Below are 21,371 nucleotides of genomic sequence, written 5' to 3'. Positions count from 1 at the left end.
AAAAAGTGGTAATCTTGAGTCCCACTCGGAGTCGCTAAAAAACAATAAAAAACCCACTTACTGTGTTTCTTTTGCGTCCCCCGGTGTCCTTCCTTCAGGTCCTCGGGCGACGTCCTCTTTTTTTGATCTTCTCCCGGCATGTGCAGAGACGTTCTCCAGGGTGACGTCGGTTCATGCTTCGGTTCGTGCGGGAGGCGCGGTGGGAAATTTAAAAAATTTTGTATTGGATTCAATACAAAATAGCTGTATTGAGTCCAATACAAAGACATCTTAATATTATATACAGTGGTGCCTTGGTATAAATCCTTAATCCGTTGCGGATCCTTGGATTTATACCAAACAAATACCAAACTTTTACTAAAAGGAATAAAAGGAAAATGATTAATCCATTCCCATGAAAAAAAAAATCCTATTGTTATTGGCATATTATACATTGATGGGGCTGTATAAAATAATTTAAACACTGCTTAATACTGAAATACATAAATACAAAAGCAATAGATGAAATAAAAGAAAATTCAACCTCACTTTACCTTGCTGAGAAGAGTCGAGTGCCTCCTAGGATGGTGCTGAGAAGGGAGGAGAAGGAGATATTTTGAAATTCACAGAGTTATAGTGCGGGTTGTTCACTGAATGGCAGCAACTGGTGTACTGATGCCTCTGGGCAGTCGTGGCTTTGTCTCCAGAGAGGTAAAGAAGGGCAGTGCGCGGTGTAATGACTCATTTTGACCCATACAAGTTCTAGCACAAAGGTTGCAAAACTTTTCGTGCCCAAACATGATTTATACCAAGTTGGACTTAATCCAAAGCAGACTTATACCGAGGTACCACTGAATAAATATTTATATATATATTACATGCATGTAATAAATATATATATATAATACATGCTACTGTACAGTTGTATTACATATTTCACTATTTTTTTTAAAACACATTTTTGTGTTTTTTCATTTAAAGTTCATTATTAAATGTATGAAATATTGGGCATATTTCCGTGAGTTATGCCTAAGAATTATAAGCCTACAATGTAAAATATATTTCCATGCAAAAAAAAAAAATGTAAGGCTTTTAAAAATTAAAATACCCCATTTAAAATACGGACAGAATTAGAATGCCATTGGGGTTAACGTCTAGGCTCCATAAAGTTTCTGATTAATCCATAGTGAGGATTTATTACAGCAACTGACACCGTGCTGCCTAATAATATGTGGCGACAAACATCTGTCCTAATTGCATTTATTATGTATCTGGTAAAACAAACCTACAGTCCCTATCTCATATGTAACCCAGGGACTACCTGTATATAATACAACAAACCAAGAGGAAGGACAGTTGCAGGGCAGAACATATGAGGATATGAGGTCTGCAGTGCCCAACCTGAGACAGTTCTGTTTCTGGAGATTGTTTTTAATAGGCTGTGTATTCTGCTAACAGGGCCTGCTTGCACTTGTAGTCCTAACACTGCTATCCATAGACTCTACCCCTCTCTGCACCATGACTACCCTGTTGCTAACACAAAGCTCCCACCATGCAGCGCGCGCGTGATACCCTAGCAGGAGTGGTTACCACCCGTCACGTGACGCGGAAGTCTTCCTCCTGTCATCGGGGAAAGATGGCGGCGCTCTGTGTTGTCAGCCGGCTACTGATTTGTTTTGTTGCTCTGGCGCTGGGGACGAAAGCTCAGTATGCAGAGGTGGGTTGTGGCTAGTCGTACTGGCTGCATATCATTATTGCTTCCATTTTTAGGATAATACTGTGCTGTCAGTAGAATCACTGCTGTGTGTATTGTAGTGATGCTATCTTATATCGGCTCTGGGACTTAGGACCAATTGGCAAATATGTGCTGCTGCTGTGCATGTCTCTGCCATATGTTAGGGGAACCCATTCATTTGAAAAGGATGCAAAATCTTCCATAGCAGTCCAATAATCCTCATAAATAGAAGCACACAGCAGTAGTATTACCCTGCAGGTTGTTTGGGGGTGGCATTAATAAAAAATAGCACAGCATTGATGTGAGTATTATAATGCTCACATGTATTCTTCTGTATGTATGTAGAGAGGAGCCCTTGGGGCCCCGTTATGTCTGTGTATTGGGGCGTCCTGTTCATTTCTATAGCTGCCCGATGCTCCTCATATCACACACTGCATTGTTAAAGGTCCCTGCACAGGTGTGGCTGCTGCATTGCTCTATGGGGTGTCATCAGCAATAAAAGGCACCCTAGCGCACTAATGCATGTGCTGCGCATTGTCACACATGTAGGCGGGAGTGAGCCCCTTTCCTGTACTTCCTACAGTATGGAGATCACAATGGATGGTGGTGGCATAGTTGTGCTTTAGGGTCAGGCGATCAAAGGCTTGTGAATGGCACTGGAACCACGCCTTGTGCTGTCCTCCTATCCACACCTAATATACTGCTAATCTATATTACAGTATCAATACATGATCATAGAATACAACTAAAATGATTGAATTAAGGTAAAATGTTTTCTGTATATGTACATTATGTTATGTGAAGGTTTGCCTGGGCGAGGTTACAGCCATGGTCTTTGTGTGGTCTTTAGTGTTCTGTATTGTTAAGTTGTTGAAGGGGTGTGTGTGTATATATATATATATATATGTATGTATATTATTATTATTATTATTAATAACAGTATTTTTTGTATATACTATTTACAACATATTACACAACACTATACATACATGTATGCGTGTGTGTTCTTCTGCTGTCTTTGTAGTTCTCTTCATTGGCTTCCATTTCACCTTGGAATCAAATTCAAGCTCCTGTGTTGTGCCTTTAAATCCCTCCACAGTTCCCACTTACCTTTCTGACCTAGTAGTAAAATATCACCCTAGCCATTCTCTTCGCTCCTCCAATGACCTACTAATGACTTCCTCACTCATAACCTCCTCACAAGCACAGCTCCCAAGACTTTTCTTGAGGTGCCCTGACTCTCTGGAATGGTCTTCCTCATCCTATTCGGATTGCTTTTACTTTCTGCCCATTTAAAGGAGCTCTTAAAACTTATCTTTTCAAACTCACCTACCCATCTTCTTGTCTTTTGAAACCGTCCCTACTTCCCACCACTACATATCTCACCTTCTTTTGTGTGACACCTTCTAGATTGTCTGTATCTATCTGTCATTTGCAACCCTTATTTAAAGTACATTGCTGCGTAATATGTTGGTTATTTAAATATGTTGACTATATAAATCCTGTTTTTAATAAAAATAATACATATACACAATGTTCTCCCCAGCCCATTTCAGCTGGGAGCACTACCCGGCATTTTTCAGTAACCAAGTTGTTTTTGGGTGGTTACTAATAAACTGATAAATTGGGTCTCAATACAGGGGCTGCCACTCTCTTACAGCTTCTTCCCACCCAGCTTAAATACATTTCTGGGTTGAACTCCGATATATATCTCACACATTTGGGAAGATGCTGGGTGAGGAGGGCAGGTATAGAATAACGTTACAAAAACAATAGGATGCTAAAGAGGACTGTGGCTGAGAAAGTTAATGCAAACCTATCACCACATTATTAACATTATGTAAAAGGGTGGCTATCTGTTTTACATATTGAAAAAAAAAATGTTTTTTTTATTTTGTTTTGTTAAGTAGGACCCCTACCCTTCCGTGTTTACTCGCAGCCTCCTGTGATTGTCACATGTCAATGGGGCTGTGGGCTGCTTCTTTGGGGGCTTTTCTCTAATGTTTTTATTTATTTTTAACAAGTACTCAATCCCACACATGTGCATTGTGATTGGCACTTTATTTCTTTTTTAATATTCAGAGAAACACATGTCACCTGATCTTGCACCAGTGCAGTGCGTGATGTGAGGAAAACCCCAGAATAAAGAAGGGCCAGGCCCCATAGAACCATATGGGAGGCTACTGGTTAGGCATGGTCATTGCACTGAAAATTTTGATGAATGTGACCATACACCAGAGGCCCTGGCACTTTTGTGCAGCATGCATCTGGAGGAGGAGGGGGGTTTGGCTAAAAGTTATATGTGCACTTTGAAATGTTATTCCTTAAAGTGGATCTAAACCTTCAATTGCTTACCTATTCTTGTTCGATCACAGAGTGCTGCCAACTTCTTTGCTTTCAAAATATGATCTTTGGCCATCTTGATTGGCTGTTCTAAGATGAGTTAACTCCTGCTCAGGAGTTCATGCATTCCCAGCAAGTGCAAAGGAACCCGGGATTGCAACCTACTCTGAGCAGTGCATGCGCAGCTCGGCAATACTGACAGCTAAGTAGGGATCAGGCAGGTAAAAACCAATATTGCAGAAGGGACATAGCTTGTCCCTTTCTGCAATAACACCTTATGTCTGATGTCAATTTATCCATACAATAGGTGAGGAAAGGAGAAATTGGTTGGTCTGCTCCCAATGTCCCTAGCAAATGTCAAAATTGCTGTATTGGAGCACAAATGAAGATGATGAATGGTTTGCACTGTCACCTCTAGCTGCATGTACTGTGGACACAATGCCACATTATCAACTACGAGGAGCAGACACATTTATTTTATTTTAATTTAACAGTAATTGACTTATTTGCAGTCATTTTTTTTCTTTTTAATTTCAGAACAAGGCTGAACACTTCTTTAGAAGCGGACACACAAACAATTGGGCTGTCTTAGTAAGTACCTGTTGTTTATTACACTGCAAATGCATTACACTCTTTTTCTTTTTTTTGGGTATGGGGTTACTGTTACTGTGGGCTGCTTGTTTTTTTCTCTTTGCGCTCTTAAAGTCCAGATCTTAGTCCAATCAGAGGTCTAAAGGAGTGGTGACATTTGCAAGGTCTTCAAGAAGCATGCATATATATTTGATACTCACCTGAGTGATTTGAGTTGTAGACAGTCCTGCTGAAATGATTCCCAAGTTTGGAGAGTGGTTGTGTTTTTATCAGGGGACATCCCACCAGTTCTAGAGCATCAACCAGATATTTTTTCCAGTACTGTTGTAGTCTTCGATCTTTTAAAGCTCCCAAGGTAACAAAGACTCTTCCCTGGTACCCAGCCAGTATTTCAGATGAGAAGAAAATGGGATTGGAAGAACATCTGTTGTGTAGGGCTTTATACAGCAATGAGCAGCAGGTTCAGTGGCGTTGGACATGTTTACGCAATTTATTTTAATGAAGATGTGACTTTTTGAATAAAAAAGTCAAGAACGCTCAATCGAACTCTATTTGAAGAGAGGAGTCTCTGAAACTGTGTAGGACTGAAAGTAAGGCTGTAGTTCATCCTCACAGCTGTGGAGAACCTCTCACATGAGTTTTGAGCTAAGCATTGTACTATATGCTTGCAAGTTTTTTTTTTTCTTCCATATGTAGAACACTTTTTTTAAAATGCTGGACGATGGAACCCCAGTGTAGATAGAGGTCTTTCTGCATGGCCTTTGAGGAACAATTTATTTTTATTTTATCTTGGAATGCTGTGTTTAAGGAAACTGCTGATTACAAGCACACTCATTTGCTCAGATGGGAAGAATATGAGGAACAGGCTTCTAGTTCTTTCCTCTTTTGGCAGCTAGATGAGATTATTTTTTTACCCCTTGCTCTCTCCACTTCCAATGTTGCTCTCTCCCCCAACACAAAATGCTTGATCCCCCCCCACAAACCCTGGGAATCAGACTGGTTAATTCTGTAGTCAAACATTCATCAATGTAAAGTGTAAAATGAATCCTTTGCAGACAGTTTGCAGTGCAGGTGGTAGGTTTTCAGGGTGTTAGCTTGATTTTTTTTTATTAAGCCTTCTTGGGACTTTGGGGACCATGGATCCCAGTTCAAGTGACAGTAGGATTTTAAAGGTTACTTCAAACTGCTGACCAAAACCAAATATCTAAATTTGTCCCAGGATTTCTGAAGGAAAAACACTAGACCAGTCATAACTTCCTTCTCAAGGGTGCTTGTATGACCTTCTCCTAAAAGTGGTAAGGATTCTGGTAGGACATTGTTGTCATAGCTGCCCAAATATTGAAACAGTTAGGAGGGGAATCGTATCTAGCCCTTGATAAAGTTGCATTAATATGCCCCCCGCACTGGAGATTCCCCTTCATACTAACTTTCTCCAGCGCAGGTGCAGTCGAGTCTCTGTGTTTACTAGATCTGTTTCTAATCTTTTGTGAGGCTGTCCCATCTTGTCCCATGAGGATAAGATCTAGGCTGTGGAATCTGTGCTTCGCTGCAAAAGGTAGACTGTCCCTGACATTTCTGACAATAAGGCTATGCACACACGTCGCATGATTGTCATCCGATTATCGCTTCAGGGCTAGTATCAGATAAGAATCCCACATGCGTACCGCGCTTGTCTGACGTCGTGCATGGATCCATCCTAGCAGATTCATGTAGAACCGCAATGCTAATGAAGGAGAGATAGCGCAGCGGGGTGCTGCTTGTTTGTTCTTCCCCCTCTCCATAGAGCAGAATGGCATTGTATAACCGCACGAATTCATGCATATTTTAGTCTTTTGTCATTCCCAAGGATCGTGAAAGATCCTAACGTCTGATGCTTCTCTATCCTTTATTAAAATCTTTGGACAGGGAGTCTCCCATATGAGTTAAATCATGACCTGGCGTCCAGGATGGGGCTGGGCATTGTTAAGCCTGGAAGTTGAGCAGCAGCTATTGTAGAAAGCGAGTTTTCCATTCCCAATGAAAATTGTGTATGTGTCTAAAGCATAAGCAATTACAGATATTGAGAAACGTATGGTTAAACTTTAAATATTCAGTCTCTTAATTTGCTCCTCTTTTCAGGTCTGTACCTCTCGGTTCTGGTTTAATTATCGTCATGTAGCAAATACTCTCTCGGTTTATAGAAGTGTGAAAAGACTTGGAATCCCTGACAGGTAAGAATTTATTTCCCCTTCCAATTAACACCCTGTTGTTGTAAATCTTTCTGCTCTTTGCCCTCCCCCCTTACTTTTTATCCAGAGGGGCTTTCAGATTTCAGTGTTTGTAATGATTGGGGAAGGTTGGATTAATTAAAGCATGATATTGAATGCTTCTATCTGTTGTAGACACTTGTTTCTGCATTTAGAGGTTCTTCAATGTGCTGAAACATTTTTTTTTAATTTGCTTTTTAATTTTTATTCTGGATGAATTGATTTTTTTTAAGTGAAACTTGAATTTTACATCATGCTTACTGTTGACTCATTGACTAATTGTCTTGAGCCATAGCTGGATGATCCACAATGGAAGTTAGATTGGAGATTTGGTACTATTTATTTTTAAATACAGGTAGTCCCCAGGTTGCATACAAGATAGGGACTGTAGGTTTGTTCTTAAGTTAAATTTGTATGTAAGTCAGAACAGGTACATTATTTTAATAAATGCAAATAGGACAGATGTTTGTCTCAACATATTATTAGGCAGCATGATGTCAGTTACTGTATAAAATCCTCACTGAGCTAATCACTGTGCTTTGATATGCAAAAAGAAACAACTGCAGAGTTGGTCTTGGTCATTAAAGAGTTAAGCTGCATACACACTTGCAATTTTTGTCGTTGGAAAGGATCTTTCACGATCCTTTCCAACGACAAGGGGCTGCAAGATGCATGAACGATGCTGTACATACAGCACCGTTCATGCTCTATGGAGCCGCTCCGTCGCTCTCCCCTTCCCTTTCACCGACTGTACACACGGAAGATTTTCGCCCGATAATTGGCCGATGCCGATTATCGGGCGATAAAAATCTGCCGTGTGTACGTAGCTTTACAAGATATTACAGATCAGCTCGGCTCTTAAGATCGCCCACAACCTCAGCTGTGTTTAGTAAAAGATTTCTTCTGCAAGTCATGCAAACTGCCCCTCCCCCCTTCAAGGCTCCGTCCTGCACAGGAGGGAGCAGGGAAGCTCCGTTCCTATAAAGGAGTTGTCCATATGTCAGATGTCCTTAACCTGGGGACTGCCTGTAATTGTTGGTAAATTTTATTGAGTTGCCCTGCCTTAAAAGTCCCACATAGTGTGTTGTTTGGTATTGTTGGTATCATTTTGGGATGTGGCAGCATTTAAAATTTAAACACCAATTGAGAAGACAGATTTTAATTGTACAAGGCACAATGCACCTGTAGACATTGTCTGATTGGATCACGTCACTACATGGAATTAAAATGGGATGGCTTCTCTGTGCCTTTTGCAACCTTTATTTGTGTCAATCAAAGGTCAAAGCTGTTACTGTACCTATTGCCCCATTTTGCTATAATCATTCTTGTGTCAAGGCTGTCATTGTGTAGTTTCCTTAGATAAATGAGATCTGTATTTTCTGTGTTTTGTGATTTCCTGATTGGCCTGTTAATAGTGTCCCCCAGTTCTAATAAATGAGAAAACTGCAATGATGTCTTCTGTGAACTGATAAGCTGCCTAAAGCTGTACAGTGTTCTCTCCAGCCCCTTTTAGTTGGGTGCACCACCCGGCACGTTTCAGCAACCACCCAGCTGTTTTTGGATGGTAACTGATAAGTTGGGTCACAATATAGGAGCTGCCACCCACCTACAGCTTCTTCTCACCCATCTTAAAAAATTCTGGGTTGAGCACTGCTGTAGTATCTCCATGGACTGTAATCACAGAGACTTTGCCAACTTCTAGTATTGAATGGACTGTTCTCTTAGCACTTAGTCTTATTGTTTGGCCTTATTTTCATTAGTGATGTGGCTGTTCTTTAGGAAATAGTCTGTGTTCCTAGTAGCCATGTATGTATTCTTTGACAACAGGATACGTTGCATTTTCAGTGATCACCTTATATGCTCTGTAAAATGGACCAGCTGCATTCTCAGTAGTGATGTTACAATGATCGGAAGAATAGATAGACTTTTATTTTTTAATTTTTTTGCTGGTTAAGGGGAATGGACATTCTGTGTTGTTGCTATTTTTGGTGATTTAAAAGGATTTGATCCCAGGGGTATTTAGCTGCAAAGTGCATAAGCTGTTTTTTGGTGATGTTGATGTTTGCCTGCAAAGAATTGGCTGCATTTTTTGGGATGTGTTGCTGGTCCGTGGGAAATGGATAGCCTGCTTCCTCAGTTGTACTGTCTCTATTCCCTGGGCAATGGATAGGTTGCCTTCTCAGTGGTGATGTTTCTGTTGTATTGGGAATAGATAGGCTGTAGCATATAATTATATTTGCACATAATGCAGTAGCACTGAAAATAACTGGGTAAAAAAAGTTTTAAAGACAACAGGGACTGCAGTATTCTCCCCAGCCCCTTTTACCTGGGTGCACCACCTGGCACTTTTCAGTAACCACCCAACTGTTTTTTGGTTGTTATCGTGAAGTTGGGTCTCAATACAGGGGCTTCCACCCGCCTATGGTTTCTTCCCACCTGGTTTAAAAAAAAATGACTAGGTTAACGCTGGACTTTTGATCCAGGGAACATCCGATTGCCTCATGGGATCAGGAAAGATTTTTTTTTCTCCTGTTGGGGCAAATTGAACCAGGGTTTTTTTTGCCGTCCTCCATATCAACCAGGGTTTTTTCCTGGGATATGTTTATTTCCCTGGTGGTTAAACCTGATGGACCTATGTCTTTTTTCAACCTAACTATGTAACTGGGGACTATCTATATAACTACCTAACTATGCATTCTTTGGGATTTGTTGCTGATCTCTGCAGAATGAATAATCAACATTCTTGTTGCTTGTCTATGGAGAATGGGTAGCTATTCCACAGGGCTATGGCATACAAAGGCTGCGTTCTAAATGAAGGCACTCCTGGGGACATGGATAGGCTGGCCAAACACCAGGCAGAAAATGTAATGAAGTACCCAACGTAGGAAACAAAATAGGAAATTCAGCTTTCAGTGCAGAAGTGAGAAGAGAACAAGCTGAATTTTCACTTTAAAAAATGGATTTATGGGAGCTGCCTCTCATAGTTGCTACCTGGTGAGTCCAGGTAGGTTGATTGAACGGAAAATCACATTATTCACACTTCACTTTCTCAGTTGTTTTATTCTTATTTCACATTGTTATAAACCACATCAATGTATATTAACAACACAGGTTTTTACGAAAACCAAGAGGTATCCTTGGAAACAGCAGAAATATACTACGATTCATAGTAATGCAAAACTGTATATGTAAACATATCCACAAACCTTTAAAATTCATGCAGAGATCAACTAAAAATGTGGAATAACACCCACGTGTAGGATTTGGCCTATAACCTATTTTTCACTTTAGTGGTCATCCAAAATTCACTTTTTAAGCTGTATTTATATAGCGCTAACATATTACACAGTGCCGTACATTAAATAGGAGTTGCAAATGACAAATACAAACAATGACACAGGAGGAGAAGAGGACCCTGCCCTGAAGAGCTAACAATCTAAGAGGTGAGGGTAAAGTAATACACAATAGGAGGGGTAACATCAACTTCATTCTATGCCCCTATTGATCTTTTGGTCATTGGTATTTGGCCAGTTTTCTGCATTATGTGATGCAAACAATTATTACTTCATTGCAATTTAGTTGAAGGTACGGGTCACCCAGCAACAAGAATAGGTGGCATTCAGCTGCTAAAATGTAGAAGTAATTAACACCAAAATGACAATTAATCTTTCATTTAAACTGTATCAATTAAAGGGAGTTCTGCAGAAAATTTGTAAGTAGATAATGAAGCACTTATAAGCACTTGTTTAGAGTGGTGAAAATATTGGCAGAGAGACCCACTTTGTATGATAGATTAAAGCCGTGGGTAGACATTTACCATGACCGGTCCTGCATGCAGCTTAGACGCAGCCTTCCAATGGCCATCGTCTAGCTCAGGAGTTGGCAAACTTTTAGTCTTAGGGGCCGAAATGGGTTTTAAAATTTGTCAGATGGGCCAGGCCAGGATCAGATGGATGGAACTAATATATATTACGTATATAAGCCATTACCTTAAAGTAAAAGAAAACTTAAATTCAATTTCAGTGAGAAGAGTGTTGTTGGTCACCAATGGACAATTTGGTACCAATATTTGATGGGTCGGATTTAAAAGCCCGTGTAAAGCTGACCTCTCAGTCTCATTTTGTATGAGGCTCTGTTACTGGACACAGCATACGTACTGCAGCCAAGCAATGTGCGCAAATATAAGACTTCTGAGTTTGAAACAACTGTTGTACTAAGCATAAAGTAATTATCAGATGCTGATTTCACAGTATCTTATGCAGTTTAGGGGTTCATTATTTGTTTATGCTTAACCTCAAACTTGGATCCTAATTTGTAAACTTCCAACATTTTACTGCCATGGCCCAAGCTTTCTATCGTCAAACCAGGGTAACAATTTTATGGATTAGTTGAAAAAATATCCTGCAATGTTTGCCTCTGAAAAAATTCATTGATTTTAGCAAAGCTGCAATTTTAGTTTATTTCTAATTCTTGGACACATTTCTGCCTGCAAAAATTGTTTGTTTTTAAAGGCTTTGATGCATCGTCTGGCTGATTAATTAGCAAAAAATGTTCACAGTCCTTTTATTGCATTTTGTTATGTAAGTGACCCATAAATCAAGTTTAATTTCCTATACAAGGATTACTATATTTATATAATTTTTACATTTCGGTGTATGTATTTTGCAGAGTAGTCTGAGTATGTACTCCTTAAATTCTTTCTCTACCACGTGGACTGAAAACTCCATTAGTAAACAGTCCAATTGGTTCCTACTTACGTGATCACTAGCATATAAAAGCTAAACTAAACCCACATTGCTCACCTGTCCTCTTTCCCTCAGAGGGCAAAGCCATATTCTTCCTTCTTTCTTCCAGTAGAGAATTATTGGCCCCCTTGATTGGCTTGGCCAGGATGATGTAACTCCTGCAAAAGTGTGTTGGAGTTCATTCAGTCCAGACATGCGCAGGGGAAGCCGGGATTGCCAGGTATCTTAACAACCGAAGCTAAAGCTTCGCATGCACAGCTCAGCTTTTTACTAGATACCTGGAGCGATCAGGTAGGTGGGAAGGGTTATTGCAGAAAGGACATTGCCTGCCACTTTTTTGCAATAATGACCTGTCTGATCGTGGATTCCTAAAAGTAGAACATTAGTTCTGCTTTAAAGGCAGGAAATTTGGCTACTCTACAGCTATATTTCTTTTGGTTTGCTGCCAGAGGAACTTAACCTAAAACAAACAAAAATACACTTACCTTCAACCCCACAGCACAGTCGATCGCTCCAAAGGTGTCTTTAATCGTGTCCCGTGTCGTCCAGGTATCCGTCTCCAAGCCAGCGTGCTGTGCGGCACCATCTTCTTCTCTTCTTCCTGGTTCTTCTTGCTACGTCACACGACCCAGGCAGGACCCAAGATCGAGTGACGTAGGTTGGAGACAAAACTTGCCGATCCCACTGCGCAGGCGTGAGATTGACAAATTTTTCTCTTTTCACCGATCGTCTAGGCGATTGAGAATCGGGGCGGTGCTGCCACCCTTTTTTTTTTTTTAAAAAGGGTGTTGCATTTAAAAAAACCTAAATGAATATAATTTTTACCTAAAAAAAAGAGTTGTCTACCCTTTTATGTAAAGTGAAAATTCTGAGTTTAGGTACCCTTTATTAATTGTCCAGTAATGACAATTTCCCTGTATGACGTTTTAATCTAATCCCAAATCCAGTTACAATGTGATGCACAAATCTTGGTAAAAAAACAGAGATATATCCTCCATTTGTGTCATAAGCGTTCCCCTACAGGCACTGCAGTTCACATTGGAAGGGTTTCTGCAATAGAGACAGTGCTTGCCAATCCAGAAAGCAGTTGATGGGACTTGTGGCAAGATGGTAAATGACAAACTACTGGCTTGTTGAAGTTGCTTTTTCTTCTTGTTGTACTGAGAACAAGCAACGCCTATATGAACAGCACAGCTTTACGGAGAGTGGCAACTCTGCTCTGATTTTCTGCTCAGTTCAGCGTTGTTGCCAAACCAGCACTAGAAGCTGTAATAGGTGGACCTCTCTTAAGGTAATTTGTGGGATTTTGCAGGAGGAGTAGGAGAAAAATGTGAGTGCAGATAATTAAATGTTGCAGTACATATTTGTTGTAATAGTAATAGTTTTGCTTTAATAGCTGCTCTCCCCTAACCAGTTCTCTGTTTCTCCCATAACAGTCATATCATACTGATGCTTGCTGACGACATGGCTTGTAACCCGAGGAACCCCAAACCAGCCACTGTGTTCAGCCACAAAAATATGGAGCTCAATGTTTATGGGGACAATGTGGAAGTCGACTACAGAGGGTATGAGGTATGGCATGTTAAACTGGTCAACCATTATCTTACAACATGATAATTGTATACTGATGTTTGAATTTTATTTCAGTGTTCTCCCCTGGCCCTTCTATCTGGGTGCTACCCAACACTTTTCAGTTATCACCCCGCTGTTTTTCAATGGTTACTGAAAGGTTAGGTCACAATACAGGGGCTGCCACCCAGCTACAGCTTCTTCACACCCAGTCTAAAACAATTCTGGTAGGAAATACCACATTTTATTGAAAATTCTTACATTTCAGGAGACTTTTAGTATTTTTCTTTAAACATTTTAATCAGTCTATATATTAAGACCTGACAGGATCTGAATATTACGCACCATAGGATGCCCAGGTATATCTGCCGGTGCTACCAGACCTGCAAGTATTTCTTATGCAAATGCTGACTTTCTTATGGTTGCTATTCCCATGGAAAAAATGTAATCAAATCTGTATAATGATTACCTCCTGCCTGTAAAATCATTTTCTTTTTCTACATAACCAGTCTCCAGGTTCCATTAATGTCATAATTTTATAGGTGTTTTATCATAAGTGTAAGCCTCTAATTTTTCCTTTATGTATTTTTTCCCCTCCATTCGACTTTAGTGCTTCAATCATGAAACTGTCAGAAATTTGTACTAAGTAGCATTAGAAAAGCCTTTAAAGTAAAACATTTTTGATGTAGTACTGGCTGCACTTGCTAATAATAAGGTTTAATTCACATGCTGCTACCTGCTTCTTGATATATATATGTGAAATTTAAAGAACCATACTTTTATGTGATTTTCATTTTTAGATTAGACTACAACAATGTTTCTCAACCAGGGTTCCTCCAGAGGTTGTTAGAGGTTCTTGGGGCAACTTGTTCCTCTCAGGTCAGTATACCTGACCCCAATGATCTGTTCGGCTATCTGTATGGATGACATTCTTCTCAATGGCCAGTAATTTAAGAGGCATTCTTCCCACTGACCACCATAATAATATACTTTGAGCTGTGGATATAGTAATTATAGGAGGGTCCTTAAAACCTGATAGTTTTCTCAAGGGTTCACCCATGTTAAAAAGGTTGAGAAACGCTGGACTACAGCTTAGACAGAATCATGATTTAGGCATTGGATGAAGCAAGAGCAAAATAAAAATACAGGCTTACAAGTTATGTATGTAGGGATAAAATAAATTATGACAAATAAATAGCCATTACTTCACATACATAAACTTTGCTGCAAGAAATTCAGTGAGCTCCTACCTTCTGAGCTGACAACATATTACATCTTCTGTTCTGGATCCCCAGGCTGCATTGTCATCACTGCCGAAGGTCTTCCCAGGGCAGAGCTAAAGAGACTACATGGCATTTTAGTGCCTGATTTATTAAAGCTCCTCAAGACTGGGGAAGACGGAGTATCCTGGGGGACCCAACAAACCTGGAATGGGTTTCTTAAAAATATTTTGCTGTTAGTTGGCATTTGTTTTCAATAATAGACCATATCCATTCCTACATTTTGCTGAATTACTCGGGTTCTCCCATGACAGTTTATCCTCTCTAGTTTTAAAGAGGAACTAAATTCAAAACTGCAAAAAAATCTACTTACCCTCAATCCTGCAGGGCAGTTTGATCCATCCGGGGGTGTCATGCATCTTGTCCCGCGTCGACCCAGAGCTGACGCTATCTTCCCCTTTTCTTGCTGGTTCTTCATCCTACGTCAGCTGACCCTGGCGCAAGATTAGGTGACGTAGGATAAAAAAAAAATTGCAGATCTCGCCTAGGCCAGGGGTCAGCAAACTTCGGCCTTTAGGCCAGATACGGCTTAGCCGATAGTTCGTTCTGGCCTAACGCCCCCTGCCCGATCCGGCCTAATGCCGGCCGGATCTGCCAGGGAGCGTTAGGAACTAACTTTAAATCCCCACAACACATATAGAGGCGATGGATTTCACTTCAGGGGGTGTTCCTGGTGGGGGCAGAGCCATTAGGGTGGGACTCAGAATCTGGCCTAGTGGCCACTGAAATAGCCATAAATGTTTTCCGATGCGTGGATTTTTAAAAAAATAAAAAAAAGGGTGTTGCATCTAAAAGAAAAAAAAAACAGAATTTGTACCTTACATAAGAGCATAGTTCTCCCCAGAGGTTTTTAGCCGGTTGCACCGCCCGGCTGATTTGAATACCCCGCCCAGCTCTGGGCAGCTCTCATCCTTGCATGCACGGATCCCAGTGAAGCTGCTCTGTGTCCTCCTGTGCAGCTTTCATGTGAAGGAGACATAGGCAGCCCCGCCCCCATCTCATAGCACGAGCTCAGATTTCTGCCTTGGAAATGTATCCACTGCTAGCTGCGTGTGAATTCTGCATCCTCACAGCTTTGTGTACAAACCTCCATATCTCCTAATATGTATATCACAATGACCTGTAACTTTCAGAGTGTACAGGGGACCCTCATAGATACTAGTTACTACAATTTCAGCCCCCCAGTTACACTACTACAAAGGAATAAACTCTTAAAACTTAGAACACTAGTAAGTTGGGTCACAATACATGGCATAGGACAGTTGTGGCAAAATACATAGAATATAAAAATTGGATATACTAACAGGGCAGGCATTACAAAATTGTAACAAATAATTGGGAGAAGGTAGAACACTGAAAAAATAAGAGGTTACTGATTACCCATGGCATAAACAACTGGGTGCACTAAATTTGCCGTGTTTTGCCACACCCCCTTTTTTACCACCTGGCTACAGCTTCCTACCACCCGGCTGAAAAAAATTTCTGGGGAGAACACTGAAGAGCATTAATAAATCAGGTCAAATGTGTTGTCAGCTCAACAGAAAGTAGGAAGTTCACTGGAGTTTTGGCATATCAAAACACAGAATTCTCCCCAGAATTTATTTTAAGCTGGATGGGAAGAAGCTGAAGGTGGGTGGCAGCCCCTGTATTGTGACCCAATTCTTAAATAACCACCCAAAAACAGCCTGGTGGTTACTGAAAAGTGCTGGGAGGTGTGCCCGGCTAAAAGGGGCTAGGGAGTACACTGAAAATATATGCTTTTGTACGTTGAACATTTTAAAGTGATGAAACAAGGATGCATGCGTGTATTGCGGAGATGTAATGAATATGTCTTTTGTTGTTGTTTTGCACAGATGTACACTTTAGGATGTCAGCACTTAATTACTTAGTACTTCCTTTGTCCTGCTTACATATTCTATCAAATAAAAGACCGGCAATGTACACCTTTACTGCTGCAGTGTATCAATAACCTTCCGCATTTATTGTTTTCTTCATCTATAGGTTATTATATTTTCGTTCTGAGCAGTGATTCAGCATTGAAATTTAGTGACTCACCTCCTAGTTCTGCTTTATGAGCCCACATCTTTCCTTGGCAGAGCCAAATCTACAAGTAGACCGAAGAGTTTATTGTCTTGAGCTAGCGTAGTTGCAGGCCTGGAAAACACAGCAATTAGAATCACCAGCTGTCCCCCGTTTTCATAGGATCTATCCAGACATTTCGCCCACCACTTCTGCTTCTGTGTCGGACGACGCATATTGAATCCGTACGCTCCTTAGCTACCAAGAAAGCCATTACCAAGCCTTTTCCATAAGCCGAACCTCAGGCTAAATACTCAGATCAAATGCATGTATGTTATTATTTTGTATTTATGTCCATCTAGTCTTCAGTTTTACACAGTACTAAGGACATGAGGTCCGATTTCTCTCTGCTGCAGTTGAATAAAACTTACAGTTGAAGTCTCTTCCCCACCATCAGCTTGTGACTGAACAGTGACAGTAGAAGCAGCAAACTGATGAGCTTATCTAAGTAATATGGCTCAATACAAAACATTTCAAATGCAGTCTCAGAACTGCTTCAAGTCAAAAGAGATTTTGCTGATCTGCATTTGATGTACATTTCATTTCCACAGAACTCAGGTTGAGAAACACTGGCCTAGAGGGTCCAAACTCCAATTTATATACTTGTCTAGCGTGTATGATAGTGAGGTTTGATTTAGTAAAATCATGCGTTATTGCATTTGTAGGTGACTGTGGAAAACTTTCTTCGAGTTTTGACAGGCAGATTGCCGCCAAGCACCCCACGACTGAAGCGACTTCTCTCTGATGACAGGAGCAATGTTCTCATCTACATGACAGGTAAATGTGTATTAAGCAACACAACTGTGTATTACCTACTTTGTGGATTTTCTACATTGACATAAGGTAATTAACAGAGTTTACGTCATCCAAGTATCTATTAATAATAAACCGTATTTATATAGCGCCAACATATTACGCAGTGCTGTACATTAAATAGGGGCTGCAAATGACAGCCAGATACAGACAGTAACACAGAAGGAGAAAAGGACCCTGCCCCAAAGAGCTTACAATCTAGGAGAAGTGGGAAGTAGCATACTATGGGCTTGATTTATTAAAGCTCTCCAAGGCTGGAGATAATACATTTTAATCAGTGAAGCTGGGTGATCTAGCAAACCTGGAATGGATTTCTTCAAAGTCATCTGCTAGCAAATATTTTGAATGCTGAGCCAGATCCATTCAAGGTTTGCTAGATCACCCAGCGTCACTGATTTTATATATATATATATATATATATATATATATATATATATTTACACTGGGGAACGCATTTTTTGTTGTGTTAGATCTTACACTTGTTTTTTTTACTAATTTTTGGGTGATGAATCCACAAATGACCCCTGTGTTGCTATCATATCCAGTTTTTATGATACAGGGTACCCCCCCATTTTTGTAAAAAAACATACAAATTTTACAAACAATGAAAAATAATGAAATAACTTGGAATATACTGTTTATTTAAATTTATTTTGTTCTTACAAAGGATTTATTGTTACTCTATACCATTTTTTTAACCGTAAAACATTTGAAAATTAATCGGTTAAGCGGTTAAGGTAAAAATGTACACCTATAGCTTTTCTTGGAGTGTTCAGTGTAAGGACATTCCCGCCGGATGCTCCACCAATAGTCAGCCATCATATGTACATCCCATCTACCCTGATACCCTCCTTCCATGACCTTCAAATCTTGGTGGAATTGTTCACCTTGCTCATCACTGACTGCACCAAGGTTTTCTGGGAAGTGAGAAAGATGGCTATGCAGAAAATGCACCTTGATGCTCATATGCAACCAACCATTTTGTAGCTCTCCAAGAGTTTCTGGACAATTTCTGTGTAATTATTTGTTCATATGTTTCCATGAAAGTCCTTGACAATGGCTTTGAATGATCACCAAGCATTTTTTTCAACTTTTGACATTGTTCTGATGAAATGTTCATCTTTGATGAGCTGCCGAATCTGTAGACCATCAAACACACCGGCCTTTATTTTTTCAAATGACAGGCTGGGAAATGTCAAAATGAGGTACTTGAAACAGTCTCCTTCAGTTGGCAAAGCTTTAACGAACTTTATCAGACCCAGTTTTATGTGCAGAGGCGGGAATATAATGTTCTTTCTATCAACAAGTGGCTCATGTAGAATGTTTGGATCTTGGAGGCCAATTCCTTTCCATCCAATGCCTCCCACGAGCTCTGCTGCCCCACATGCACAGATAACAGGGATACTTGGTGTATCCACACTGCTGACCAAGAAGGAAGCATACCATTTTAAGGTCAGCACAGATGACCCAATTGTGTTGGTGATACTGCAACAACTCAATGACTCTCTTAATGTCTGCATATTCTTCACAAAGAGAAACTGAATGGCAAATTGGGACTGACCCAAATATATTGCCATTGTGAAGAAGGACACACTTTAAGCTCCGCTTTGAGCTGTCAATGAATAGTCGCCATTCAGTTGAGTTATAGATTGGAATTCCCAATTCCTCCATTAAATCACGTATGTTATGGCAATACACAAAGCCACTGTCAGTTCTAAAGTACTACAAAAATGCTATTTCTCTGGTTCGAAAGTACGATACCTTTGTTCCTTTTTCAAGTAAGTTTTTCTCACGCAGTCTTGATGCTAGGAGTTCTGAAGTTCACCCAAATTGTTGTTGTCACCTAGTTCATCACCATAATCATGTTCTTCAAGAGAGGGTAGCGTAAACCCTCGACACACTGTTTGCACACCTTATGAGGGGTCCAAGGCTTCTCTTGATCACCAAGTTTAACTTTGAAATATGCCAAATAGGCTTCCTCTACAAATGTGCTGATGTTCGCCCTTTGACTGGGAATGGTGAGACTGCCACAGATATAACAAAATAAATCAGGGTTGTTTAGGCACTTACGACGAGAAACAGCAGAGCCAGTCATGATCTGAAAAAAAGGAAATACGTGTATAAGTAGAAAAATAAATTTTGCTTATTCACTATGTAGAGCGGCGCACAACCTCTGACCACACTGTCTTGCGTGTAAATGAATAGCCTATACAAATCCACGCTACAGCAATCGCAGTCATATAAGCGATAGAGAAAAAATATGATGTGATATAAGTAAATTAACTGCACTTTCAGAATCGGTATACCTATTTTAGTGTAAATAAGCTTTAAAAAGTCAACAAAAAATTGTTCAAAATTGTTCCCCAGTGTATTATATAGGAGATTAGGCTTGCTGTAAAATCTTTTAAATCTGGCACCCTTCAGTGTGTGTCTGATTGCTTACATGCTCTCTGGTTGCTTCTGTCAGCCCCCGTGTCTTGTAGTGGCGTATAGGTGGGCAGATGAAATCAATGAGCTCAGCAATATACTAAATCATGTACAACACAGTTGCCATAGAGATCAAGTACCCAGTTACACTAAAACCTCTCTGCTTCATTTGCCTATATGAACCTATATGTTGTCACCAAACTACTGTGCAGTACATAAAGACCTAGATGATAAAATGATTCTTTCAACGCAGGTCACGGAGGAAACGGTTTCTTAAAATTCCAAGATTCAGAAGAGATCACCAATGTCGAGCTTGCCGATGCCTTTGAACAGATGTGGCAGAAGAGGAGGTAATAAAATGGTTAAACTCTAAATGAAAACAGAAGCTAACCTGAGCATTACTTTCCAGCAGCATCTGGAGAGAAGCTTTATTAAAACTTAATCTTTTTTCCAATAACTTTTATTACAGATTTCATTTCATGCACAGATAATAAAACCAGAACAAAATATGTGACAGTGACAGGCCCGTTCTTCCACAAAGGATTGTTTGTTACTTATTGGCTGTTTTGTGCTTGGTACAAAAAGTCCTAGTTAGATATATTTATGTAGCAAAAACAAAACTGATGGGATTACCACTGTTGGGAAAAAAAATTGAGAAACTTGTCTGTAATGGAAAAAAATCCCTTTAAAGCTCAACTTCAGCCTTTTTTTTTTTTTTTTTTTAAAGTACTAGCTGATAACGCGGCGTTGCCCGGGTACTTATTTATTGCAATCTTAAATTATGCTGGAAAAGGAATCAAAAGCTATAGTGATTTTCTTGTCTACGGTGTTGTTTCATTATTTTGCTTTTGATTTCACTCTGCCAATTGCCTTACGTTTTCTCGAAGGCATTATTACAGGCCAGTAATTTGTAAAAGAGTCCAAAAAAGAGTATGTAAAAATATAAGCAAAAGGCACACTGTCACTGAGAATACATACATACATGCAAATTTACCTCTGACATATACCACAGCGCTGTACAAAGATCAGCGGTGCACTCACATGAGTCTAAGTAATACGTCTAGAAAGTTTGGTTGAAATGTCTCCATGCATTTTCCAGTGATGGCATACATACATCCAAATATAGCTCTGACATATAGCACAGCACTGTACAAATATGACTGGTGCACTCACATGAAACTCAGTCATATGTATAGCAAGTTTGGTTGAAATGTCTCCTTGCGTTTTCGAGTGATGGTGAAACATACATACACAACACACACACATACATACATACAATTTTATATATATAGATTGCAGTAGTTTTGCCCTCCTTTTTAGTGGAATTAATTAATTCTAAATACAACACTTATCTTTTCCACAATTCTGGACTTCTTACAGCTACATGATGACATACACTCTAAAATAAAGGTAAAGTCCAACATGGTGAAAGATACAGGAACATTGGGCCTGATTGAATAAACTCCCCAAGACCAGAGAATATGGATTACCCTAGATGAACCTGGATGATCCAGAATGGATTTATTAAAGATCATTTGCTATTAGTTTGCAAATCAATCCTAAA

General features: G+C 39.9%; 1 protein-coding gene across 3 annotated transcripts in view; it reads left to right on the top strand.

Annotated features, from left to right (window-relative positions):
* The first annotated feature begins 1,585 nt into the window (after positions 1 to 1,585).
* The window catches only part of PIGK (phosphatidylinositol glycan anchor biosynthesis class K), a 93,984-nt gene continuing 74,198 nt past the window's right edge, over positions 1,586 to 21,371 (top strand). For all 3 annotated transcript variants that reach the window (XM_072419498.1, XM_072419499.1, XM_072419500.1), the window contains exons 1-6: positions 1,586 to 1,696; positions 4,595 to 4,648; positions 6,767 to 6,858; positions 13,076 to 13,211; positions 17,233 to 17,344; positions 20,061 to 20,157. In XM_072419498.1, the coding sequence (XP_072275599.1) occupies positions 1,616 to 1,696; positions 4,595 to 4,648; positions 6,767 to 6,858; positions 13,076 to 13,211; positions 17,233 to 17,344; positions 20,061 to 20,157 (572 nt within the window). In that variant the 5' untranslated portion in view covers positions 1,586 to 1,615. The remainder of the gene's footprint in view (positions 1,697 to 4,594; positions 4,649 to 6,766; positions 6,859 to 13,075; positions 13,212 to 17,232; positions 17,345 to 20,060; positions 20,158 to 21,371) is intronic.

Source organism: Pyxicephalus adspersus, chromosome 8, assembly GCF_032062135.1.
Source record: "Pyxicephalus adspersus chromosome 8, UCB_Pads_2.0, whole genome shotgun sequence".
NCBI classification, from domain to species: Eukaryota; Metazoa; Chordata; class Amphibia; order Anura; family Pyxicephalidae; genus Pyxicephalus; species Pyxicephalus adspersus.
This window is presented reverse-complemented; position numbering and strand designations above follow the sequence as displayed.